At 42.7% G+C, this 27,807-nt stretch overlaps 1 protein-coding gene and 2 long non-coding RNA genes across 3 annotated transcripts; 2 read left to right on the top strand and 1 right to left on the bottom strand.

Moving 5' to 3' along the window:
* Positions 1–1,075: 1,075 nt before the first annotated feature.
* Positions 1,076–8,151, top strand: CDKN2C (cyclin dependent kinase inhibitor 2C). Its single transcript, XM_083447906.1, has 2 exons — positions 1,076–1,635; positions 6,198–8,151. The coding sequence occupies exons 1-2, from the start codon at positions 1,507–1,509 to the stop codon at positions 6,591–6,593; spliced, it is 525 nt and encodes a 174-aa protein (XP_083304032.1). The 5' UTR covers positions 1,076–1,506; the 3' UTR covers positions 6,594–8,151.
* Positions 8,152–10,409: 2,258 nt separating this feature from the next.
* LOC310680855 lies at positions 10,410–27,504 on the top strand. The gene is made up of 3 exons (XR_014512988.1): positions 10,410–11,420; positions 19,049–19,170; positions 26,868–27,504. It is a non-coding gene; the product is annotated as an uncharacterized lncRNA (long non-coding RNA).
* LOC310680856 lies at positions 19,170–22,824 on the bottom strand. The gene is made up of 3 exons (XR_014512989.1): positions 22,531–22,824; positions 20,737–20,860; positions 19,170–19,390 (listed from the first exon to the last, which is right to left on the bottom strand). It is a non-coding gene; the product is annotated as an uncharacterized lncRNA (long non-coding RNA).
* Positions 27,505–27,807: the final 303 nt, after the last annotated feature.

Consider the following 27,807-nt stretch of genomic DNA (forward strand, 5'->3'; position numbering starts at 1 on the left):
CTCCGCGAGAGCAGGCAGGGCCCCGTCCGTTCGTCCGGCGACGCGGGACAGGGAGGCCTGCTGCCGCCCGCCAACAGCATCGGGGGAAAGAGGCGAGTGGGAGGCGCCCTCGGCGGGACTCGCCCTCCCGCGCAAGGCCTTCCTGCTTTTGCCGGCAACTCGCTGGCGCCTCCTTAAATCTCTGCCGTTAGAATGTGGGCGGGTGTTTCAAGTCAAAGAGCGCTCAAATGTTTTTCCTTTTCAAAAAAAGCTGATGCGGGGGGGGGGGGGTGAGGAAAAAGAGAGAGAGAGAGAGAGAGAGAGAGAGAGAGGGAGGAAGAAGAAGAAGAAAGAAGAAGGAGACCGAGAAGCGGGGAAGCAGAAGCAGCTGCAGAAGGAAGAGCCGGCTTCCCTGGGCTGCGACCGGCGAAGGGTTCCTGCAGAGGGGGCTGCTTGCTTGCAAAGAGCCGGGCGAAGAGTGGCGACCCCGGCAGGCGCTTTTTGCAGGAAGCTGCCTTTGCCTCTCCGCAGCCTTTTCCAGAGCGATGCGAGGCAAAGGCTCCTGTCAAAGAAGCGGCGGCGGCAGCTCCTGAACCGCCGCCCCCCCCCCCGCACCTCTCTCTCCCTCGCTGCCGCCCGCGGTTGAATGAAGGCGGGGAAACCAGCAGCAAAGCGACGCCAGGAGAGGCGCGGACGCTCAAGAGAAACGGCGGCGACTCCTCTCCCGCGCGCGCCTGTGCACAGGCTGGAGATGGCTGGTGACTGCCGAGCTCCGCCCGAAGCATGCCGCCGCCGCCGGGTCCACGGAGCCCCCGTCGCCCTTGGTCGGGTGGCGTGGAGCAGGGGGGACTCCTGCGCTTCCAGCAACCTCGGGGAAGGGAGGCAGGGAGGGAAGGAGGGCAGCCAATCTGGCAGCTCCGGCTGCGGTTAACTCCTTCGCTGCCGCTGCTTGGAGAAAAGGAAGGTCCTGGGGGCTGGTTTGTGCGACCCCCGCGAGACTACGAGGGGAGGTTCTCCGGTGGAAAGGATCGCGCGTCGGATCTCGGGCGTCCCCGCTGGAAAGAGCGGTGAGTCCTTTCCTTTTCCCCCCATCTCCGCTTCCCTCCTTCCCTCCCCGCCTCCACCTTGTTCTTCACCTTCTCTGCTTCTCCTCGCACGTTTGGCTTAGCGCGGCCGTGTTTCTCTGGCCGCGTACTACACTGGCTGCAAGGGTACATATCAATTTATTTCCCACTGGCCAAGGTCCTCCAGGAGGGGGGGAGCGTTGTGCGTGTTAGAGGTGCAGAGATCTGCTTTTCAAGCGGAGCTGCAGCAGTGTGCGTCACGTGTGAACCCAAGGGGCGGGCTTTTGGCAAGGAGCTTCTTTACGAGTATTTACTACAAGGTCTACTCCAGAAGATTAACATCCCCACTCCTTCTGTCAGTTTCCGATGCCATGCCCGGCTAAAAAGAGCGATAGTAATAATAATAATAACAATAAAAATTGCAAGCGCAAGTCATCTGCTCGCTGCCGATCGTCCGCAAGGAATGGCCGAACCTTTTGCGAATGAGTTGGCGTCCGCAGCTGCCAGAGGGGACCTAGCGCAACTTAAAAATTTGTTGGAAAATAATGTAAACGTCAATGCACAAAATGGATTTGGGAGGACTGCGCTGCAGGTTGGTATCCAGACGGACAGAGGCAATCTTTCGCCACTAGGTGAACTGGTTTGACGGGGACGCGAACCGTTTTTAAGAGGGGAGGAAAAAAAAAACACCCAGCATTTTTTAAAAAGCGAGTTGGTTGCCATATTTTATAACTTTAGCGGTTCCAACTCCCTAAAGTGACGTACTTTAAGTAAAACTGGTCAGTAATGCTTTTAAAAAAATATCTGTAGACTAACTCGTCCACACGTTAATTCGATTTTTTTTAAAAAAGAAAAACAACCCTTTTTCTGGGGCAGGGAAGCAAGTGGCGGAGGGGGGAGGGGGAGGGAACGAAACCATCCGGGCTAGGTCGTCTTTCACTGCAGGTCGGTAAACACCTCCTTTCTATTCTTTGAAATCCCGATTATATGTTTAGCTTTCTAAAAGCGGGGCTGCTCTCTTTCTGACGGGAGCGAGGTCAGTTTGGGGCTTCACTCTCCTGCTCTCTTTCTCTCTCCTCCCGCGGTGATCGCTCCCCCCCCCCCCCAAGTTTACTATCTGCACTGCATAGCTAAGATGTACATTAAAATAGTTGGGCGATCTGAATCTCTGGAAAGACAGTGCCCTGGATTATTATTTTTTAAAGTGTTTTGGTGGATCGCTACGCGGCGAAGATTTCCTTGCCGTAGGTACCATCCTTGTATACACCCATTTCCACTGTTTAGATTTAGAGGCGGCAGCTGGAGCCCTTCCAGTTCCTAAAATCCTGCACCCGCTGAAAGATGTTTTCTTTTAAGAACATCGCATAACGGTGCTGAAAGTGTTACAATGCACGAGGGAAATAAAAGTGGGGGGGGGGGGGACAGTCACGCAATAGATGTGGAAACGTAGGTGAAAGCCTGCGACTGGGCTTTTTTTGGTGTGTGTTTTTGTGCCAGGCAGAGGATCAAGAGTGCAGTTGGGACTACTGATTAGGCTTCTCAAAGAAAAGGGATTTGTGCTTTAAACTACAAAAAGGTGATCCACATGTCTCATATGTTGGTGGGTGCTAAATAGAGAGAGAGAGAGAGAAACAGAAGCCCCCTTTTGTAAAGGAGTAAAAAATATTAATAACCCTGCCTGTGAGCTATCTTCCCCCCCACTTTACAATTCCTTTCAATAATCCTTAAATTATTTCCTTTTCTGAGAGCAATGACAATGCCCAGAGGTCTTCTAGGCTCTTTTTCTTCTACCGACCTACAAATAGGAAAGCTTCAAGGCCCACAGGGCCGGGAGGTTGTTGAGTAAAGCAGGATTTGTGTGTGTGTGTAGGTTTCTGCCTCTAAAATGGATCTCCAATTTCTCTTCTAAGTGCAGAACCAACCAGTTGTTGCAGGAGCAGATCACAACAATTGAATGGCACATTTTGCCATTTTAAAAAATAATTACAGGGGTGTATTTTCTAGGCAGAGATGGATCAGGGAACTCTCTTGGCTGCCCGTGTATCTTTTCCAACACCCACTTTTTATTGCTCCTTCATCGTAAACAAGGATTTGACGCACACTACCAAATGTGCACACACACAAACGCACACACTCCTCTAGAATAAAAGCTAAACATAGAAGAGGCTGACTGCTTATTTTCAGTATGTATAATCCAGAGAAAACTAGTGGGTGGATGATAGAATTTGAGAAAGTTGATAGTCAACACAGTCCCCAATATTGCTTACTCTATATTATACCAAAGAAAGTGAAAACACACTTTGGCTTTGGTCCTCTAGCTCATCCAGACAGCATTTCGCTATTATTTTCTCTGACCTTTTCTCCTTCCTCACCGTCTGCATTTTGAATTTGGATGTTTTAAAGCAGGCCTCTCTCTCTTTTAGATTTGGCCAAGCTCTTAGGCCTTTTCTTTCGTATTTGTCCCCTTCCCTTGTCAAAACAATACTACATCAGCAACCTGCACATCTGAAATGGTATACTGAATGAAACTTGTTCCACATCCTGATCCTGCTTTCCTTACTTACCTCAAATTGCACAAGGTGTCATAAGGCCCTGCTGAGTGAGAGTTTAAAATGTTTCGGGAGTCCCTGTTGTGTTGGAGGTGTTGGGAAGCCACTCACCTTGCTGAGTGTTTTGCAAATACTTAACATTACTATTAATTTCCAGAAGACTTAGCAGTCCTCCTGGCTATTTGCAGCCCAGACCTGCCTGAGAGAAGTCAGATGATATACAGCAAAGCATGCAGGTATCGCCTAGTCAATATTCCGCATTGTAGATGCCATTCACACTTACTGCTGTTGTATCGTCTGGCTCTCACTTCCCCACCCGCCTCAACAAAGTTTGGACATACTTATTTTTACAGCTCTTTCCAGTTTTGTTTACTGTAAGTGTTCCCCCTTGTTTATGCTAAGAGAGGAAGGCAAAATTCCTTGCAGTAGAAAATTGTATGGAGCAGATAGGCAGACAGACAGATAGCTATTCCTTTCGAGAAGTGTGGGTAGAATAGAGCTGGGGGTGGGGGGGGGGTGGAATTGAAAGCAAATAAGGAACACATCATGCTTCAAAACTGGCTGTTCCAAAAAGAAAAGAACTTGACCGAAACATAACCTTCAATGTGTGATATTACAAAAGAACTGACTGCAATTTTCCCCCAAGTCATTGTGAAGATTCAGAATGCCCGAGGGTCTCTCTGAACTAGGCAGACCTGCTCCTGTGCTGAAAAATATTATGCAGGTTCCATATTGTAATTTTTAAAATTATTTATTTTAAAATGGCAATATCAGAATACCTTTGCCTTAGCAGGAAGCAGTATGAAAGATGCTGAATCATCAGAGCCATCCTTCTAGTGGCAGTTGTTGGAGTGCTTTCACAAAAAGAAAAAAAAAGGGGGGGGGGAAGGACCTTTAGGGAAGCCAACAACCTTTGAAAACTTTTCCATTCAAACAAAGCCTAAGAATGTGAGGAATATGTTTGTCCCTCTCCAATTATTAGAGGAAACCAGGATGTGTGTTCATTTGCATTCTTGCGATTATAGAGATACCAAATGAAACTAAGATTGTGATCTTCTTATGCACTTTTACTTGAAATTAAGGCTAACTGAATTCAGTAGAAGACTCTTCTGAGTAAAGACATTCATGAGGGTGCACTGTCAACAGGTGTGGCACACCTGCTGTTCTCAATTATTCATGTGTCATCTTTTTAAAAAACAAGCCAACTTTTTAGTTTAAAATATGGACCTAATAGGGTTGTGTTGTAGCTCACTGCCAAGGCAGGAGCAGAAGAACTCTGTTCCTAGTACTATTCCAGCCCTCTCATCTCACCATTGGAACTGACTTTCACCTTTACTGAAGTTTTCTCCTTTCCCTGGCTCAGTCTGACAGAGTTTCCTTTTAGGTCTGACTCTGTTTTTTTATTTCCGTGTGTCATGGTCGTCCCCCCCCCCCCGCACTCCCCCCCCCAAGAAACACATCTAAAGTAAATGCCCCAAAGCTTGCATTTCTACCAACAAGTCAGTGCAGTTCAATGTACTATCTCAACCTGCTTATGTGCCTTTGACTTCTGATATCATCTGTTCTGATATGACTAAATCGCACTTGAAGGTTAACAAGGGGGTGGGTGGGAAGAGTGGGATTATTGAATGCTTACGTGACTTCCGACCATGGTGGGATGTTTTGGGGTTGTTGTTTTTTTAATTACAATAAACCAACTGCTAAACAGACACTTTGTCCGCCCCACCTCATGATGAGGACGAAATATCAAGATGGGAAACAGTTTTATCTCAAGACCTCGTTATTTCACTCGAGGAAACGCGCCTAGGGTACAAAACCCCTTGGGTTTCAATGGGACCTGCTCTCCAAGGCTGAGGTCAGCGCGCAGGGGCTGAGGGGAATGATATTGGCGGGGGAAACAGACGGAGGTTCCCTGAACGGTTTCGCTCTCCGCCCTCAGGATCCTCCGTCGCCAAGAAACACACACCCGCACGTTTTAAGTAGGTCTGCCACTTCAATTATTCACTGTTCTGCGTCAGAAGAGATATCCTCCCTCGCGACTCTTCTGGGGTATTGAATCCTTCATAACCCTAAGAGGAAAGAATATCCCCCCATCGCCTCAGTAGAATTTTCTCCTTTAATTTTGTTTTCCCCCCTCCCAGCACAGAAATTCTGAGGGGCAATGGTGACTGGGCAGGTGGAACTTCTCCATCACCTGCCTGGGAAAAGACCTGAGCCTCTGCCTTTGTCACCCGGCTGTTAAAAGCGGGCTGGGGCGGGATGGCATCCCCTAGGAAGGGAGGCAGCGGAGCCCCGAGGACGGAGCAGTCAGGGGAGCTCGAAAAAGACAGCAGCTGGCGCCACCTTCTTCCACCGAAATGGTGGTGTAGGGAGGGCAGAGGATAATCGTTAGGTGCGCCCCCCCCCCCCACGAGCCCTCGACCCAGTGAAATACAAATCAATAGGCTGGGTCCTCCGACCCAGGTCAAGCGACGGCTCTCTGAGGTAAGGACGCCCTAGGGTGCTATGGTGAGGTACAGGCTCGCGTAACGTGTGAACGCAACTCAGCCGTGTGTTTTTTGTACCCCTCCCTCTCCCCCTTGTCTTTCCCGCCTTCTCCCGTCAGGTGATGAAGCTGGGCAACCCGGAGATCGCTCGGCAGCTGCTTCGGCGGGGCGCCGACCCGGACCTGAAGGACCGCACCGGCTTCGCCGTCTTGCACGACGCGGCGCGCGCGGGCTTCCTGGACACGCTGCAGACTTTGCTGGAGTTCAATGCGGACGTGAACGTGGAGGACGCCGAGGGCAACCTGCCCTTGCACTTGGCCGCGCAGGAGGGCCACCTGCCCGTCGTGGCCTTCCTGCTGGAGCGCACGGCCAGCCGCGTGGGGCACCGCAACAGGAAGGGCGACACCGCCTACGACCTGGCTCAGCTCTACAGGAGGAGCGCCGTCGCCAAGCTGCTCGAGGGCCGCGCAGGAGGCAGCGGGCGGACGGAGGGCGCCGACGGCAGCGGGGACTGAAGCCCCTGGCCGCGCTTGGCTCTCTCGGACTCCGGCAGAAGGAGGGAGAGCCTCTGCCTTCCCTGCCCACCCTCTCCCGCCCCTTCTCCCCCTGTCCCGTCTCTCCATCTTAACCAAACCACACCAGTAAATATTGTAGGTCTCTTTCCATTGCAGACGTGGGGGTGATTTTCTTTCTTTCTCTGGAAGAAGAAGAAATATCACGCCAGTAGCAGCAGCTTTTCTCAAAGGCGGGAGAATAAAACCAGCCTGACAGCCGGTGGCTTTCTCTCTCTTTCTGTCTCTCTCTCGCTCTGTGCCTGTCTCTCTTAATTCTTTTTTTACTCGGTTTATTCCGTCCCTTAAAAAAACAAAAAACAACCCTCCCCTGCCAACACAAACTTGCATAAGGACCTTCTTTATGTTTGCAGATGACTTTCCTCTTTCTTCTTCTTTTAAAGATCTTTGAAAGTTTACTGTGATTTCTCCTCCCCTCCCCTGAATATCATCTTGCCTAACAAAAGTTAAAAGAATATGAAAAAAAACACATGAAGGAGTGTGTGACATGATGTGAAAAGGGCTTCTTTGCCCAAAAGGGGGAAGAAAGAGGGAGGGGAATGAGAACTTTGGTTGTGTTTAGATACATCTAGATACTTAACTAGATGGTGACACTAACAAAAGCTTTTAATTTTGTATTTCTTGCGATTGTGGCTGCCATCCTAAACCATTTGCAGTGCAATCCTATATGTGTGTATTCAGAAGGAAGTCCCACTGAGTTCAATGGGGCCAAATCCTGGATTGCAGCCTTGATTTGAAGAAAGTGATGTTGAAATCATTGGGATTTACTTCAGAGTAAACGTGTTTAGGATTGAGGTTTAGTGGGTTAACAGAGTGTGTCTGTGCAGTGCAGGGGAGGGAGAGAAGCAAAACGTGTCTGGGTGTTTGTTTTAATGTCGAAGGTTCAGAAATTCATCAGGAAAAAAGTATTTGCTTTTTATAGATTTGTTTATAAAGATCAGTGTCCCCCTCGCTGAATTTCACATGAATAAGGTTTTACCAATTTGCTTTTCACAAAATGATATTATGACCACAAACACAGCAGTTTCGAAAACTGACCTTGCAATATGGAGATTAATTCATAAGATTAACTTGTGTTTACTGCCTTTTGGGGAGTGCTCCAAGAACGAGTCTTGTTTGGTTGAACACCATTTACTCCAGATAGTTCCATTTGTTCTCACATAATGAAGCCAGAACAAGAATGTCTTGTTATGGGTTAAGATTTGAAAACCGAGGTCAAAGCCTGCTTTTAGAAAGTCAATGAATCATCTTAAACGTCATTATATTGAATAAAAGCTGAAGGATTTAAAACGTATTTTAAAAGCAAAAATGAGAAGGGGGGGAGTGATTTAAAATGGACAGTTCTGGCTTTTAAGCTTTCCAGTAGAAAAAAAGGAAGGGTGTTAAAAACATTTATTTTGCATAGGAATAAACTACAAAATCTATAAGAGTTTTATCACATATTTAAAATGCTCTCACTTCTGATACTGCTTTCTGATTAAAAGCCTCAATGTGTTGCGAAGTTTGGAGCATATCTGTTTTTATTTTCACCGTGTTCAGCAAATAACTTCTTTTTTTAAAAAAATCGGACATGTCGCAGGACGGGGTGTGTGGCCATGTGAACTAAAGGACACATTGAAGGATGTGATTATCATAAACATGGGGGAATGTGGAAGTGTTTTAATTCAAGATTTTGGGTTGCTACTTCCAAGAGCGCAACATAGCCAGCTCGGTGTCGTTTCCCTGTCTGCGAAACTGTAATATTAGGCTTGAGAAATTGGTAAGATTTGCCCCCTTCCCCATTTTTTTAAAAAAAAGAGTTTTAGAAGTGGCTCCGGACAGTTTTGTTCTCTGCTGAAATGAGTGTCTTATCTGAACTGCACGAGCTTATTCTGCACTGAACCGAGGTTTCAGAAGGGTCAGATTAAAAAACAGCGAGTTCCACCGCTAATAAAAACAGCGACCTTTACTGCAAGCCAGAATTTAACCCAATCATATCCTTTACTGAATGGTCTCTTTTTCTTGTGAAATCAAACTGTGGCCATTTAAAAGCAAACCAGAAGCCAAACGCTAACCCTGGATTTGCCATTTGATAAAGAATCTTTTTTTTTTTTAAGGGGGGGGTGAAGAGTTCTGGTCGGTTAAGCATGCAGTTGTACCAGCTTAATGAGCTTTAAAGGTTTTAGCTTTGGTTATCCAAAAAGCTAAACTATTAATATTCGAAGCTGGTGGTATATATAGTGACAGGCCTTTTAACAAGCGACAGGAGTTGGCTAATGGGTTCAAAAACAAAACACGGAGAGACACAAAATGTAGTCAAATTTGTCATTGCTTTGCATTATTCGCGCAAAAGAAACGTTATGAACTCAGCGTGGTTTCAGAAATGAGTTTTACGGTTCCAGGGCTGTAAGGCCAGAAGAACAGGAACACTCATTTTCAAACAAGCAATAAAACCCCAAAGTTTCAGCATTATTTTTAGCCGACAAGAACTCTTGCCCTGGATATTGTCCGTCTAAAAGCAAAGAATGTGGATTTAGTCATGAGGACAGACCTAACCAAGCTTTATAAAATATTGCATAAGCAATTGAAGATGTTAGGCTTTTAAAAAGGTGCTTTACAGCCCAGTTCTTCCCATGACTACTCAGAAGTAAGTCCCCTTGAGTTTAGTGAGGCTTACATAAAGACAAGTGTGCATAGGATTGCAGTCTTAAGCTACGAACCCAAGAGCACTGCTGAAGGGTGAGTGGCAACGATCCTCAATACCATGAACACTATTATTTTAAGAGCGCGTTTTGCCAAGTAAGCAAGCTGAAGCCATATTTCGCAAGCAAGCCTCCTTTCAATTGCACTCACTCCCCATTAGAGTATGCGCAGGATCGTGGCCCAAGAGGTGCTTATTTTAGCGTGCTGATCCTTGGAACCAAATATCCGACACACACACACACACACACACACACACACACTGAAATCGAATACGAATACATATGTCTTGGGGTTAATGTTTAATAAACAGTCTAATAATATAGATAGGGATGAAGAAAATGTCAATTGGCTGCGATGCGCTGGGCGGAGGGGTGTGTGCTTGCACGCACTATAGCGTGTGCCTGCTACAAGATAACTCCTGTAGTCTTGGAAAGTAACTAGCAAAAGTTTCCATTAAACTTACTTTCAAGAAAGCACCATCAGGAAAAGCGTTTACAAACAGGACCAATAGATTTCCGCAGAACTTCCTTCCATGGGAGAGCAAATGAGGTCAGAAAAGTCCTGTGGACTCCTATGGCTTAGCCTTAGGAAGGAAAGTGGCATTTATTTCGACAAGGTTTCCTGCCAAGAAAGTGTGTTTAGGATTAGGGGAAGCTGACTTAGTGGGAGCAGGTTCAGCTGAAAGCAACGCCACTTGCTTCTAAATAAAAGGATGGAGGTGCAAGTCAAATCTGGAGCGATTAAGGCTGGGTGTGAGTCTGCGTGGGAGTCAATACATGGCATGCTCCGGTAAAACGGGCAGCGATCCAATGCACATTCAGCACACCTAGCAGCCCTTAGATCCCACGGGGTGTAAGCGCGCATAATAAAGCTGCCCGGGTGGCATATAAAGTTCATGTCCAGGTTCCTGACAGGCTTGGCAAGGGCGCGCTGCTCGATCACAAAACTGAAAACGTGCAGCTTCCCAAGCATTTGAACAAATCCACACCCCTCGCCCTTCCTGGGTGCTCTCCGCCCGCAAAGGAGACGTGCGTAATTTTAGCGGTTCCACCAGGCTGCTCCTCGTCCCAGGTATGGCGCAGGAATAACAGCCAACAGTTGCCCGCCTATGGCGCTCCTGAAACCTGCATCCCGCTTAATAAATCCGTTTGTTTGTTTTTTTGTAAGCGGGTGGGGGGCAGGATCCCACCCCGTCATGGCAGGCCGGCTTGTTTCCCCAAGAGCCGCTCTGGCCCAGAGGCAAGGCGCTCAAAATGTCGGTGTTCACATGGCCTACGCGCCCGCCGCCGCCGCGCGCCTCCTTCCCTCCTCTCGCGCCTCCTGGAGCGAATCTGCCGGCGGCGGGCGGTGGTCGTGTGGCCGGTGGCGCGAGCGCAAAAGACGGGGCCCACCCGCGACCCGTGTCCAGAAGCCGAGCGGCCGAAGGGGAGGAGAAGAGGCAGCCTCTGGACCGTTACTTTCCCCCCGTCCCTCCCCTTGACGGTTTCTTTTCCCCTGCTCTTCCTGTCCAAACATTTTTAAATTTCCGCGCCTTCGCCGATTTTATTTATTGGGTTTCCTCCGCGGGCTTTGCCGGCCTTTCCTCCGCGGGCTTCGCCCTTCTGGTGTGTGCGGGACTTTCCCCTCCGCCCCTTGCCCGGCGTGAGCGAGCTGCAGCCCCTTCTTCGAGGCAGGAGAGACCCCCGAGGGAGAGAGGCCGCGCGCCTCGCCTCGCCTCTGGCCTGGCCCACCTGGCCGCGAGGAGTTCCCAGGTCGCCTCTGCAACCTGCTGCCACGCAGGATCGGGCGAGAGGTTGTTATTCCCCTCCCGCCCTCGCTCCGCGCCAAGCCAAGCCAAAGACGCCGGAAACTCTGGAGAAGAAACTCCATCCCTCCGCCGTTTTCCTTCAGTGAAGATGCCGCGGAGGAGGCGGTGTGCATTTGCGCACTTCTGGGAAGCGGGAGTTGCTCCTCTTCCTCCTGGGAAAGCCAAAACCAACTATGAGAGATGCCAGGCGGCGGCGGCGGCAGCCTCTCCTTGCTCGAGGCGGGTTCATCCCGTGGAGAGAGAAAGGAAGCAGCGTTGTCTTCAGGTTTGCGGCAAGTGAGGTATTCTTCTGATTTTGGTTATTTTAAAGTTACTCTGGCTTTACAGATAATAATAATAATAAAAATAAATTTGACCCACAAACGTTAATATTGATTTGACATGTGAAATATGATGTCATCAAGTCATAATATTACATGCCTATAAAACAGCAGCCTTCCCTGGAAGTCAGGTTAACTTGCTTATGTCAAATTCTGCTCCCAGCATTAGTGCCAAGTTAATAAACAGCGGGGAACCCTCTCAGTTCAAATTCCAGATGAAATATGCTCGCTTGTCATTGTCACCATCCTGAGAAGACGATGCCCAAGTGATAAGAGCCAAATGGGGTGCTGGAAAGAATGGAGGGTGGTTAAAAATCTGTGGGATCTCATGCCAAGCCATTTTTAGAAAGCAACCACAAATAAGATTCCAAGGCTTTTGCACCTTTGAATTACCTGGATGTAGGCAACGTAGTTTTAGGTTTTGACTGTCAAATATCACTCTAAGCAAGCTTTCATTGTTGCATCACCTTTTAAAGTGAGAAACAGTGTTAAGAAGCAGGGCATTATTAAACATGCACATTTCCATACCCCTTAATGACTTTGGGACTTGAGCTCCCCCCCCAAAAAAAAAACCCTAAAAAAACAACAACAGATTAACATCAGAGGGTAGTGCTTATTCTTTTTAAGGCACCAACTGACATAATGTTACATCTGGGGGAAATATTCAAAGCATGAAGACTATAAACCCCTGGGAAGAGAGTGTACCTATTCTCTTCAGCCTATCTTCTCAACGGCATTGCAACTGAGAAGTAAGCAGAAAGCTCAATTTATTAATTCAGTGCTCCCAGTTAAATTTCATTTTCATTGAAGAGTCAGTATTCTGGGGTTCCGATTTTTGCTACTCCTGAAATAACAGATTTAGGGGTTTATCTAGCACAGCGTTGGTGTTCTTTTCTTATTTACTATACTATAGTTCAATACAGGTAGCAATCATTTATGTAACATAAGCCCTGGGGGAGATGCAGATACAACCCAATCTTCAGAATTAAGTGTTTTATAACCATAAGGATTTTCAGCTAACGGATTCAAGGCATGGGAGGAGAAAGGTTGGTATTAAAGGTCAGTACTGGAGTGTGCTGACTTGCGTTAAGGAAATATTTAGTTTTACTGCAGTGCTGCAGCAGCTGACATTTGAAGAACTCTACAGTTGCCTTTAAGATGATAAGCTTCACAACCTTGCAGTGGAATTCTTTTCAGAGTTTAGACGACAATATAGTGTAACATGTAATTCAAATTTTCTTATCCCCTGTTTCTGAAACTCAGAGCAAAAACAGTTATATTCAAGTAACAGCCATTTTACTGGAGCTTTAAGTAGGAAACACCATTTCAGGCCTTGAATTTTAAGTTTCCTGTTCAGTTTCATACTAAATGAAATACATGGCATTTGGGCCCTATTTATGTCCTTGGCAAGGGCATTTTCTCCTACATGTGTGCTAGTACAAAGGTGATCCTGCATCCGTTTTGCATGGTGACATCTTATAGCCAGGATTATAATAGAGACTGCATCTTGGCAGTACTGTCTATTCAAATATCAGTTGTTATTTCTATTTTGGGTTGCTGCTGAACAAGGAATGCATGATGTTTGAAAAGTTTCCAGTGGTTAAGGGAGGAAAAGCAGAACTATTGGACTATTAATTAAAATTTCCTCAGTATCCCATACAGTCCATTCTTAAACAGGTCTTCCAATAAGAAAAAGAAAGTCGGTTTAGCAAAAGCCCAATTTAATAATAATAAAAACAGTTTAATAGAATTTCCACTTGATGGGGTTCTCAGATCTACTTGTTCATAGCTGTCTCCTGGCAAACAAAGCTGCAAAAGGGAGTAAAGCACCCATTTGAGATGCAGATTCCTATCCTCTTTTAAGTGTAGTGTAGTGCATTTTCAAGCCTGCCTTTATCATTCGATAATATTGATTACAACATGAATTAAGGTAAACAGTATTTTTTAGGTGAAGGGGGGAGCTATGATATTTCTAATTTAGGTTATAGCTCTAAGCATGTTTGCTTTTAGAAGCAAGTTCCATTAAAATAAGTGGTACTTACCTCCTATTTGTGTATGGAACCAGGTATTAGAAAACAACAATGGTGTTTTGAGTACACTAGGTACTATCTTATTTACTTAAATATGTATCCCTTTGTGGCTAGAGACAAAGAGCAGTAGCTTTTACCATAGTATGTTCATAGGTCTTCCCTAGAGGGGGAATAGTGTTGTCATATGATATAATATGCCCAGCCCATTTTGGAATATAGTTATATGTTCACAATTTGAATGAGAATTAAGTCACCTATAGCTCAGTTGCTAGAGCAAGAGAGTCTAAATTTCAGGGTCCTGGGTTCGAGATCCACGTTGGGCAAAAGATTCCTGCATTGTGGAGGGTTGGACTAGATGACCCTCATGGTATTTTCCATGCTACAACTCTGTGATTCAATAACTAATGCCATTCACAGGAGCAGATATAGTTCTGTACTACTATGTTAGTCTACGAGACAAAAAAATAATCTTAGGGCACCTTAAACACCAACGTTTATTGTACCATAAGCTATCACGGACAAGAAATCACTTCATCAGATGAAGGCAGTATTACCCTCTTTGTATACCACGTGCACATAAATGGACCCTCACGGAGAGAGATACAGAGAAAAGAAAATGTAAACAGTCCTGTTCCATAGTTGTGCATGTATTGTTAATTATGTGATTTACAAGTCGCCAAATGTACACAAAGCAGTGCCCAGTGTATGTGGAAGAACACTCTGGAATAGTATTGCCAGTGGGTTTGGGGGGGTAAGGAGAGGGTTAATAATAATAAATAATAATAATAATAATTTATTATTTATACCCCACCCATTTGGCTGGGTTTCCCCAGCCACTCTGGGCAGCTTACAACAAAATATTAAAAATACAATAAAACATCAAACATTAAAAGCTTCCCTAAACAGGGTTAGAGTACAGGAGTGAGGAGAGCCACAGCAAGGTTCAATGGACCCTTCTTGTATTTATTCATTATTAAATTACAAAAAGCAGTGTGTTTTAAATATCACATATTGTACCTTATAGTACAGTTGATAATAAACAGAACACAGCTGCTACCGAGAAACACATGTGGCCTGAAAAACATGGGGGCTGCTGGGGAACTTTCTGCCTGCCTCGTTGTCACCCCTGCCTGCACAAATGGGGCAGTGAACCTCATTCGGTACATTCTGGCACCCTCTAGAGCACCTGATAGACTATGATAAGCATCCCCATCTGTCCCTTGATTTAGAAGTCTGTTCTTGCATGTTTTTCCTCCTGTTTGGTTCTAGCTGCATACAATGCCATTTTGCAAACAAACATATCTGCATTTGGCTCAGGATAACACCCTATTGCTTAACGTTCATACATTATTTAGCTTTGGAATTTTCCTTCTCGCTCTCATGTCAAAGCAACAGCTAGTTGAGCAAAAGAGATCACTGTATTGCTTGATTAGAAAGGCAGCCCAGACTGTTTTTGGTCAAATCCCAAACCATGCGCTAATCTCTGTGACTGTCATTTGAGGCTCTCTTGCAGGTGCTTCCAGTTTTTGAGATACTTTGCATGAGGATTGGGGAAAGGGCCTTTTCAGTTGTAGCACCATGCCTTTAGAAAGTTCAAGCTCTTGCCAGGGCCTACTTTTTTGCCGTTATTGTGCTGGGCAAATATATTTTCATTCTCCCAGGCCTTTTAGACCTTTTAAGTCACAGTGAAAGTTTTTTTTTTTTACTAGTTCTGGCCTATCAAGTTTTTATTTATATTGTTTCTGCTGTTTCTTGCTCTTCAGGATATTTTTATAGTTAAGCACCTTGTGTGCTGAAAGTCTGGGACAGAAATTTAATGCAGTAAAAGAGATAGGGAGAAAGGAATTATTATCATGTTGATATTATTAATTGCATTCAGAGACTAATTTACTGTGTTTCAGATGATGTCTGTGAGAGAAAGGGAGTGATGCTTAAATCTTAGCATTTTAGTTTTATACCAAAAGTCCCCCCCCCCCGCCCTGCCCATGCACAGATGTTAACTCCAAGGAGCGTTCACTTATTAAGAACTTGCCTTAAGTGGTATTGTGGCCAATAGAACTTCCACCTGATGCTCTTAACAGTCCTATGTGGTGCAAAGCACTTCAAGTTACCTTTCTTGAAGTTAGAATACTTTCTTCCATTTTGGCAGGTTAAAAAGGATGCAGTTACAGGTGATGTAAGCCAGTAGTTGAGATGTGATTGTCTTCTGCCTTATGAATATTGTGCTTACTGCTTTCTTTTCATCATACCTTACTTACTTGCAAATCTGTAAATAAACCATTTTAAATATACTGTAAGATTTTTGCTCTGTCTCTTTTGAAGGAAACTGACTCTAGTAAGGCTGCCCAGTATGTCTCAGTGCTCAGGAAAGAGGAAGCAACATTATACTTTAAAATGAGTGCAGTCCTTCCCCCCCCCCCCCATTCTGGTATATTATTCAGTTTACAGCTAAGGGATCACAATTGCCACAGTAACTTATGCACATGCTCTCACGCATATTTTCAGTTAACCTCTGTTTAGCAAACCTTCTTAAAAATAATAATGATAAAGAAGCTGCTTATTTAGGCCCTTTCCAAATCTTGTCATTGTATAATTAAATTATTGGACTAGAGCACTGTTTTTCCTTTGACAGAAGTGGGATATAAAACCTGTGGAAAATTATTTAATAGCCTTTTAGACAAGAAAACTCAAACTATACCATTATTTTGGAATTATGCCAGAAAAACTTAAAAGTTGCCAAAGTGCTGCTAATAGCCTCAGCTGTTAAGGGTCATCATTGAATTAAGTATTAGAATAAAGCAAAATATGTTGGTGGAATTGCCACTGAAGTTTAAGATCTTCAAAGGCTCCTTCCATGAAAAAATGTCTCTGCATAAATGGCAACTTAGCACCAGTCTCACTATGATTTTTAGATTTGGCACTCTAGATTGACTTTTAGTTTGAAGCAGGCTATTTGTCACAGAGTTCCCAAGCTTCGCTCACGTTAAATCTTCACCGGCAAGAGAAAGTAAGTCTTTTATGGGTAACCATAAAATTGGCATTTCCTATTTTGACTCGCTTTTTGACCAGGCAACCTGAAATAACATTCTTTAATGTAATTTTTGGACGACATGTTAAATTAAGAGTAAAACAAGGCTCTAAGGCACTGTCCATATCCTTTTCAAGTTTTGGGCCTTTGGAATGCAGTATCTTTCCACTGCTGTCAAGCTGCTATATGACATAGCATGTGCATTGTTTGAGAAAGTCTCCCTCTTTTGATTCTGCCTACATTTTAATGCAGAGACCAGCAAGAATTTGGAAAGCATTTGTGCTTCAAGTAAACAGATTCTGGGAGGAGCTCAGGGTGTGCTGCTGCTGCTGCTGCTCAGCCATGAAGAGGGTATAGACCTAGTCCCCTCTGCACCAGATCCCACCCTCTCCTTTCTCAAACCCCACCTTCTTTTGCAGAGGCAAGTGCTGACAATTGCACTCATCCTTCAGTCCTTGCTCTCCCTGGCAACATGCCTAGAAGTCTAGATCTTTGCAACAGAATGCGCAGTGGGGGAGGGTGAAAACTCTGAGCAACTCCTATTCTGATTACAAGCTTTTCCTACATGTGATTAGTCAGAAATAATAGCCTAAAGTGGTGGAACTAGAAATATACTGTTAATTTGAGAAGTATACCCTTTTAAAAAAACCTGGCAAAGCAGAGGGCTCTTAATTTACCCGGTACCTGCTACTAACTGCGATGAAGATGATGTCATTCTCAGAATGTGACAAAGGGCTAATAGTATATGCAGTAAAAACAATGAGTCAACAGTTTCTATGCCCTTGAGGTCAAACTTTCCACAGATTGAAAGTAGCCTATTCTTTTTTTACACACAGGATTTGCAGTTATTAGCTACTGCATAATAAAGAAATGTGCAATGTCAAGATAACAGAGGAACAAAACTTTTTTTGTTCAAAGTAGAAATCCCTGAAAGTGTTTACTGTGACAAAAAAAAAGGAAAGAAGAAAACATTCAAACGTTTTAGAAAACTAATTCTTGAGCCTTTGCCTCTCAAAGCAGTGCTAAGAAATGCTGTGCTTCAAAAAGCAATGATATACATATGCAGAGTTGCAATATGCAACCTCGATAATTCTGAGAACCCAACTTCCTGTAAGGTTGAGAGGAGAGGTTCACTGTTGCTGTTTAAATGGCTTCATCAGCTCCATCTCTATGTGGGAATCTTCATAAATATCAAACAGAGCTTTTGTTTTCAGCAGTACACGGTAAGAAGCTGCTCATTTCTGAAGATGTTTTTGATTATGGCCATCGGTTTTGGTTGCTTGAAAGACAGTTAAACCGTGAGTCTTGTCCGTTATGTTTACTCAGAAGCAAGTCCCACTGGTTTCATTGGAGCTTACTTCCAGGCAAGACCGCGGCCTTGAATGTGAAAAATAACATCAAGTAATTGGATGAACCTCAATGCCTCATTAGCTTTTATTTGTAATAGACTTATGTACAGTGGTACCTCAAGTTAAGTACTTAATTCGTTCCGGAGGTCCGTACTTAACCTGAAACTGTTCTTAACCTGAAGCACCACTTTAGCTAATGGGGCCTCCTGCTTCTGCCGCGCCACCGGATCATGGTTTCTGTTCTCATCCTGAAGCAAAGTTCTTAACCTGAGGTACTATTTCTGGGTTGGCGGAGTCTGCAACCTGAAGCGTCTGTAACCTGAAGCGTCTGTAACCCCAGGTACCACTGTATTTGGTGAAATATTGTCTGTCTTTTGTATTAACTAAAAATTAACTAATTTGTTTAATGCCAATTGCACTCTAATTTTTCATACCACCATAACAGAAAATAGGGATGGTGGAGCAAGACTGTGGGGATGAGAGAAGTAGCAGGAGCCAACATTCTGTCAGTCTGGATTACTGATATCTGTTTAAGAAGAAAACGTATATAAGCCGCATTTAGCATCTTGCCTATACAGACCTCTGGGTGTTTAGTTCTGTTTGTTTTTTGTTTTATACAATGCCTGTAAGGATTGTTCTGCTCTATAGTAGCAACTAGTAACTAAACTGAATGGACATATTAAAACTGAATGAAGGCATATTGGCAGCCATGTTTATATACTGTTGAGTCCATTCTATCGCCCTCATTAATTTCTTTATGGCCTCTAGAGAAGCCACACTCAACTTGCTCCCAGTTAAAGCTTGCATTTTACAAAGGGTGGTGGTATCTGGTCATGCCATGGCTCACTGACTTGCTTAAATAAATTGATTTCCCTGGATCTGTTCTGCTTCAAATCCCAGGCATGAACTTCACTAGCTGACCTTACAGGGTTCCTCTGATGATAAAATAAGAGAGCAAAAGACAAGGTGACTATAAATATTTTTTTAAAAAAATTATTTTGTCTGAAAATACTTAGTAAAATACCACCCAATATATATAACTCATCTAACAATATGTTCCAGTAATTTACTAAGTGTGTACTCGAGAAGAACGATAGCAAACAGTTATAACATGCTTTACAAATTGTTGCTGCCGATTTCCTTATCATTTAAAGCGGCTTTTCTTTCATTATTCCATTACAGATCGATGCTTTATTGAGCAAGGGATGAAATCTGAAAAGGTTGTAACCACAGCATTGAAAAAAGCAGCTTCCACAGTTTCATCAACAAATCCAGTACTATATGGCTCTGCTGCTATTTGTCAGGTAACCAAATTTATCAACCCAGAAAAGCCCAGGGTTTCACAAGCTCAGATTGGCCAGGAAGGCCCATTTCACCCCAAATAGGAGGAAAAAGACACCAGTTGTGTTGTCATAGCATTAGAGCCAGGGTCTTCGTTCCTGGTCCTGTGAACTGCTGTGCCCATGGCGCAGCTCATGGGATTGTTATGAAGAGATTTCCTCTTATAAATGCCACAGAAGGTGTCTGTGAAAAAAAAAACACAGTAAAGAATCAGGCTTTCATTTAGCTGCTCAACTATGGTTAGAGAAACCTAACTTGAGCCGTGCAGGTGTTAATGTTTGCATTACATCTAAAAAAAGAAAGAAAAACAATCATAAAGATTATTTGGCACCCAGGCCTACATGGCATGTATATGGAACTAAAGGTCAGTTCACACAACCCTGGAAGCACAGCAGAGTGTGGGCTGACTGAAGCAGCGTTACAGGGTTGCCCAAGGTACCCTTGTCATCAGAGTGCATTGCCATGAGTTCTGTTTGCCAACAATTTCATGTGGCGCTGTGCATTTCTGACTCATGACCCCAATATGTGGTGAAATCCTCAGGAAAAAATGCAGTGCAGACCAGCTCCTTATTATTCCCTCCCCAAAGCTAAGTACCATTGATAAGTGGGCTTTCCATAGCTCTTTGCTTTGCAGTTTGAAAAGAGTATATTCATTGTGCATATAGATAGATAGATAGATAGATAGATAGATGATAGATAGATAGATAGATAGATAGCTTTTCCTCTAGTTTTCATCACTGTGAGCAAAGGTCTGGGAGATTACTACATCGTATTTCACATCCTTTCTCACTTTTGTACATCTATATTACTGGCCAATGTGAAAACCCATTTGGATTTCTTTTTAAAGGGCAATCTTCTCTAAAGACAAGTGTGTGCTTTCCTAGACATTCCCTCTTATAATATTAATTTATTACTACATTCATATACCATCTAAAGGTGGTGTTCATGGTTCTCCTCCTCCCTATTTCATCCTCACAACAACTCTGTTGTGGGAGCTTCATATCTGCTCAAGGTACTACTTGTCTTTTTTTAAAAAGAAAAGGAATTAAATGTTCAATTTAATTTTGATTTATTTATTTATATTACGTGCATTTTCTTTCTTTTGTTAAAATCAATATGGGGTAGGGGGTGGGAACAGAGCCTAGCTCTTGGAGATATGTCATTTCAAGTTAAAATGATTCTGCTCACAGCTACGTTATTCCCTGTTTTGCTGCTGTTATGTAATAGTGAGAGAAAACAAGAGAATACAACGTATATGCTTTGGATCTACATACACTCATAATGCAAACAACCCCCAGTGGTTTGTAAGATTCATTTTTTTTATGCTTGGTTACTGTCAATTAACAGTACAGTTGTCACATAAACTTTAATGCGTTCCTACAGCAATCTGCATTGTATTGATTTTTTTTTAAGAGTATGCCACTTTGAAAAAAAAATGCTTTTCAGATAAATGCAGGCTAGAACAAAATAAACATCTCAAATCAATTAATAGCGTAAGAAAACTATGCTGGAACAGACCAATGGCCTACCTAGTTCATACTCCAAGAGGCCAAATAGATGCCTCTGGGAAGACCACAAGTAGGACATGGGCAGAATAGCAGTCACTTGCTCATGTACCCCAACCAGCAACTGGTATTCAGATGTGTACTGCCTCTGTTAATGGGTGATATATAAACCAGTAGTTATGTTTGTGATGGGGCAGACTCATGCTGGTTTTGGGAGGGTGGCTCCATTGCCTCGCATGTGTTGCCACTCATGTAGCCCTTACAACCAGTAGTTATTGATAGCCTAATCCTCTACGAATTTGTCTAATCCCCTAGTAAAGCCAACCAAGTTGGTTTTCATCACTACACTTTGTGTAAGTGGATTCTGTGCAATGTGAGAAGAATTCTTCTGACTGTCCTGAGTTTCTTACTCTTAAGCCTCATGGGATGATTCTGGGTTCTAGCATTATGAGGGGAGAAGATAAACTCTTTTTCCACTTTCTCAGCGCTATGTGCAATTGTATACCCATTTATCATGTCCATTTGCCTTTTTGTGCAAAATCCTTTTTTATGTATGGAGATCAGAACAGTTGGTCATTCCTTAACAAAGAACTGAATAGTAAAAGAAATTCCAATAACTGCTAAATATCAGCATGAGTCACTTTGGAAACTTTTAGATAAAACTCATTTGACCATCTCTAAAATATTTGGTGTGACATTGCTGCTGTTTTATAATATAGAACAACTATATTTATTCCACTGTAAAAAACAGAAAAGGAATAAAATAGCACAAAATGAGAAAGGACATTTTGTATTTTGTTTGAACCTGTTGGTTAAATGCTAGTGTGTGCTGGATCATAGCCTTAGTGATTACATTGGTTAATTAATATTTATTATTTTAGTGATAGCAATTGTTTGCATGTCACATTGAATAGAATTTTGCCAGAAAAGCCATCTAGAAGTTTTTTGTTACTTAGTTTAACAAGAGAAAAAGAGTTACTGTTAACTTGGTGGCCTTTGTTAAGAGTACATTACTTCAGAAATATCTTGCTTTTCTAATACAGTAACCCAATATATTTTATATTACGTGCTTTTATTTGCATAGAATATGTACTCATTATTAACCTTTGAGCCATATTCTCTATTTTTAAAAAAACCCTATACAATGCCAATTTAAAAAAAAAATACTCTGGAGGTTAAAATAGCAAGTGCTGTATACAATATGCCCTTTCCCCTTCCTTGAAGCATAAAAAACCTATTTGTACTTGAACTGAGACACCAGTGTAGTTGCTTATTAAACCACTAAAGCTACACAAGCTAGAGGAAAGTCTAAGAATCAGGGTTTCACACACTGTCTGCATGGATTGTATAATCTCAATAACACAATTGTGTTCTGTTTGGCAATTGTGTCAAATGAAGAAATATGCTATTGGGAATCTAGTAATGACAAAAACAATAATGAGCCATATGGCAGATTGTTTATATTTCCCCAGGGCATGCAATAGCTATATTTCTGACATACACACAAAGACTGTTATAGAATACTGTCTTTTCAAGTGAAGAAATAAAAAAGAGCAGATTGTGAAAAAGCAGATTACTGACAGTGTTCCTTGTAACTTAAAAACAGAAAGCATTATTGAAACGAAACCAGTTGAGCAGATCTAAGAGAGTTGCATTTGCCCTCAATATTTTTGGTGAGAGGAAGCATACACATCAGTGCTATATCCTTCTATACAATCTTTGATGCAAAGAGAGTCAAGGGTGAAGAAGCTTTATGATAGCTGCAGGCAGATGAACCCAGAGGCATGTTTCACAGCTAACCTCACAAACATAACTTACATAATGAAGGTGCTGGAGAAACAAAGCCAGCAACTGCCTTTAAAGTTGCATCTCAACTGCTATCTTGAATATTTGGTGTGAAAATAACAACAGCAACAAATGTTATTTTGGGCTGAGTTTCATTCAGCCCTTTAGAACAGATTTGGGGAGAGTGTGGGTCATGTGAGTGAGAGCAGGGCTGGATTTAGGTTTGATGAGGCCCTAAGCTACTGAAGGTAATGGGACCCTTTATATGTCCAGCTGTCCTTTGTCAACAATAAATTGTTGCTGTTTTTTGTGTTGAATATATGCTGTAGGGTAATTTATGGACCTAATAGGTATCTAAAGCCATTTTATTTGTTTTTGATGTATACCCAATTTTTTTCCCTGTAAAATTTTTTGGGGCCCCCAAGAGAGTGGGTCCCTAAGCTATAGCTTGTTTAGCTCCTACGTAAATCCGGCACTGGGAGGGATGAGGAAGAGGGAGTTCTGTGGCGTTAAGCATAAATCCTTGCTCTGACAGGGCATAGTTGGATACTGCCCAGTACTGATAATTTATACCATGCCCTCCTTTTGCAGTAGCAATACTTTGGGCATCTTACAAGCTGTTAAAATTACCAAATAAACAAACCCCAAAAGAATAAACTACGAAAATATAAAGAGAGACAAGTACTGAGGATAAAAACTTCTCAGGCAGGAGTCTAGTGCACTAAATACTATTGAAAATGGCAGGCCAAAAGCCTGCCAGAAAAGAAATACCTTGACAGAGAGAGAGAGAGAAAGAGAGAGAGAGAGAGGTCCAATCCAACCTCCACTGGCAGTTCAGACAAGGGGCTTTTTGCACCCTGACAGGGTACCCCCCCCCCAATATATATAAAACATATTTCCCCTTATGTACGTTTTATTTTACATCAGAGTGCCCCTAGGCCTTGTTCCCATGTAGCAGTGTGAGAAAATGGTCTCCTTCCTACCCATGATATTTGCTCAGTTTTTTTAATTCTCAGAGACCTATGCATAAGAGTATGAATTATCCACAATGAGTCTAGCATCAAACTGATCCACTTCACCAGAAACTGTCAAGAGCCATCAGTCAATAGCCTGCTTGGGCCTGTATCCCAAGCTAGTCACTGAGTCGGCATGTGGGTTTTATCAGATGCCACTTTTTATATGAGTCAAGCAACATAAAATATGCAACAATGCGCTTAACAATACCTGTTGTCAGTAGAGTTTGTCATTTGACTGGCATCGATTATTTGGCACTGTGTGAGTGAAGTTTATCTCATTTGTGTCATATTAGTAACTAGTGGTTCTACTGAGAATAGAAAAAAACAATAATATTTAGGTTTCAATGATTTACATTGATTTGTTAACACTGTAGTAGCCTTAGAATACTACTCTTGTGTTTTTTTAAAAAAATATTAAAATTAAGCAAATTTGCAATGTACAGTAACTGGGCCAGATTCAACTAACTTGGTGTGCTTGTGGGAGTCAGCACAGCAAGTCCTGGTAGTGCAATGGGACTTTCTCCTTTTTCCTCCCTCTGTGCATCCTGCACGCCCCCCCCCCAAAAAAACCTCCCCTCTCTCACTAGAACACTGTAGAGGAGGAAGGAGAGCTTGCGCTGACAAAGTGGTTGGAAGAGCACAGTGTTTAATTCCTTCTACTGCTTCTCAGCTTTTCAGTAATTAATACAGTTAGTTTGGTTTTATCTGCATAGTAGCCATAGGCCTTAACAGAAATTCAAGATACAATGTACGCATCTACGGAGACCTAGTTTTCACACAAAGAATATTTCTATCCATGGTATTCATGTCCATATTTACAGTGTCACAGTTTCATTCTCAGACTCCTTTGGGTTGCTGAAAGGTTGAGTGACTGGGATGAACTGAAATGACAGCTCTATAACAATATGGCTGTAGTGGAATCCCCTTTTGTAAGGGTGGCAGGAAACAAACGGCAGTATTGACAAGACCAAATTATCCCAGAGTTGAGTCTGTGCCAACAACTACTACCTCTGAAATTACTGCCTTTTTACTTCTTCAGCCAAGGTGGCTTCTGGAAGTCTATTTGCTTTAAGAACTGTATGCCGCTAACACATGTAGTGCATTCTGACCATGATTCCACTAAAGAGGCAGTACCTAGACAGCAGGCAGGCAGTTTTACCTTTCTCCTTGACTTCTATATAAGCTCTGAAGCATCAGCATATTATGATATCAGCTACTAAGGGAAATTGGTGTGGGGTTTGTGTTTTCCTCCTGAGATATAGAGGCTCCAAGTACAAAAAAATAATAATGGCTGACCCCTCACAGGCTAGTCCCAATTCCTCTTGCCCCCTGCCACTGCTATTTGTAATTAAAACAGAGATATAGTCATTCATTTCCATTGCAAATGGTAGTTTGCCCTCAGCCTGGAAATCAATGCTAATATTACAATAATATTGACTCCCAGTTTGTGTTGTTTTGTTCTTTTTGCTGATGACCTGTTTTTGCAAATTATAATCCATTTCTTTTAATTGTAATATGTAGACGTTGAAACACTTTGTTTTTAAAAAGTGGGAAATAGATATCATATCTACCAATATACTTGTACTTATTTCCTGTATTTAGATGTAGCCGCAGTAATCCTAATACCACAATGACTAGAACGTATAGCTGAAAGCACAGCCCTCTGTAAATCATCATGTATCAAAATGAAATATACACATCCTACAGGATGCCACTATAACTCTAAATTCCTTCCTGTTAGCAATATGCATATATTTTTTAAAGTTTTTGTGCTGCACTAAGCATTGGCCATGGAACTTCACTATTGTGAAATATACTGCAGTATAAAACAAGTAAGTTATCACCAATAGTTATTATTTTTCCAAATTGTTACATGTAAAAAACATTCTGTAGTCATAGAGACTGTTTCCAGAACTGGCAGCACTTAGTCCTGGCCTATTCTTATTTTGTCACTGCAAGTTGTATGAAGAATTGCACTTTTCTTTTCACATATTGAGAGTTATAGCTCTCTCTCTCTCTCTCTCTCACTCACTGTGTGTGTGTGTGTGTGTGTGTGTGCATTTTTCTACATTCCACAGAGGTTATCAAACAATTGTGTGGATGCAAAAGGAATAATTAACCAGAGTATGCCATTTTTTAAGCCATTTGTTCCAGATCAATTTTAAAAAATAATTTCTGAAGTGCTCTTTAAATTTCTGAGCAATCGTTGATACTTTGGCATTAAGGTAAAAGGTAAAGGTAAAGGGACCCCTGACCATTAGGTCCAGTCGTGACCGACTCTAGGGTTGCGGCGCTCATCTCGCTTTACTGGCTGAGGGAGCCGGCGTACAGCTTCCAGGTCATGTGGCCAGCATGACTAAGCCGCTTCTGGCAAACCAGAGCAGCACACGGAAACGCCGTTTACCTTCCCGCTGGAGTGGTACCTATTTATCTACTTGCACTTTGACGTGCTTTCGAAATGCTAGGTTGGCAGGAGCAGGGACCGAGCAATGGGAGCTCACCCCGTCACGGGGATTCGAACCGCCAACGTTCCGATCGGCAAGTCCTAGGCTCTGTGGTTTAACCCACAGTGCCACCTGCGTCCCTTGGCATTAAGGAGGAAACAGTAAAAATGGGGGGGGGGGTTCATGTGTTGATAAAATGGTGTTAACTGGAAAGGCTCTGTGTTTGCGTGTGCGCACACACTGTTCTTATTTAGTTTTTAAATATGTGCTAAAGTACTTTTAAAAAATTAAGCACTATTGCTTAAATATTTCAACTTATTTAAGGCAAAAGAGTGATAATGAAATGATAATTTTAAAAACGTATGACTAAAATGGCATACACTTGGCACCATTTGGATAGGTGCTAAACTGGAACGCCTTGGTGTCTATACTACCTAGTAAGCACCTTCCCATATGCAATCTTGATATTCAACAGAGAATGGACCTCTTGAAATTGTCCCGGGTTTGAATTGTTTTGGGCCCACAGAGACAAGTTATTAGCAGCTGATCCCTAGCCTGGAACTTTGTATCTGGTGACATGCCAAAGCTTAGGCTAGGAATTTTTCCCAAATGCATATTGTAGTGATCGGTGATGATGAGTGCAGAGCCATTTCAGTTTTCTGTTTGTAAGTGTTTGAATTCCATGTTTTATGCGTTTTGCAAATGCAGTTTTTAAAACTGATGTTTTTCATCTTAAGCCTAAGGGATAGGGTGGGTGTGAAATCAAACTAAATGATATCATAATTCCATATAATATTTAATCACTAACAATAGCTCTTTACAATGTGTTTATGTCTAATAAATTATTGTTATATTATTCATTTCTCACCTCTCTGTCTCTCTCTCTCTCTGTGTGTCTGTAATATTACAGTCCTTTATGGCTGAAGAGTGAACAGCATGATACACCCAGAGCCAAGATCATATCCCCTTCTGTTTTATTACTTGTTTGACAGAGCACCACCTTGTGGACAATAAAAAGCTACTGGTAAAAGTCAGTTAAGATCATCACCATTCTGCAGCTGGTATATTTTTTTAAACTATTTCAGAAATGATACTATACATTATATTCAATACTAAAGTATTGAACGATGAGACTATGTTAGGGTTAGGGTTATTTGAACTCCGGTTCTTGAAGCCATGTACTGCTGTTCCTAAATGAGATGACAAATGGCTGAAAAGCTACAAAAATGGAGAGAACTCTGCAAACAGAAAACAAGCCGATTAGTTCTAGAGGACAAAAGTGAAACTTCTTAACAATTAAGAGGCATTTGAGTTCCTTTACATTACATTTTTCACTAAAGCCTTTCCCAGAAGACCTACACAATGGTAATTTAGTTCCTCTAATTACTAATTAGTTAGAAGCCTTGCTTATGTCTGGCTTATCAATCTTAGTCAACCTTTTGGCTCCTTGTCATGTTGCATCAGGTCTAGTATGGCAAGATATATAGACAAAATCCTTATATTTTTATATACCTGTGGAAAATAATATTGCATATACCTATACTGGTCAGTGGTGCTACTCACCACTGTTCATGGCAGTCTTCAGCCCTCTGTAAAGCTGAACAGGAATTACCCGTTTATTAAAAATCCAAACCGTTATGAAATCCAAGGAACTGCCGGGGAAATAGCCTATGTCAATATGGCAGGGCCACAGTGTATTACGGCTTGCTCTTGGAGTGGCTGGGACTTTGGGGGGTATTTGTATTGGCTCTTCTTCAATGACTATTGGGTTTCCTGTTGGGTTGGTGGTATTTTTCCTGCATGAATAATTTTCCTTTACACCAGACTCTGAGTGTTGTTTAAGGTTTTTG

The sequence above is a fragment of the Podarcis tiliguerta genome, assembly GCF_965153285.1.
Source record: "Podarcis tiliguerta genome assembly, chromosome: 6".
Lineage (NCBI taxonomy): Eukaryota > Metazoa > Chordata > Lepidosauria > Squamata > Lacertidae > Podarcis > Podarcis tiliguerta.

Excerpts from the sequence above, each read along its gene's own strand:
- CDKN2C (XM_083447906.1), top strand. The coding sequence starts at position 1,507 with ATGGCCGAACCTTTTGCGAATGAGTTGGCGTCCGCAGCTGCCAGAGGG. Across the intron at positions 1,636-6,197 it reads TTGGGAGGACTGCGCTGCAG|GTGATGAAGCTGGGCAACCC; the intron begins GTTGGTATCCAG and ends TTCTCCCGTCAG.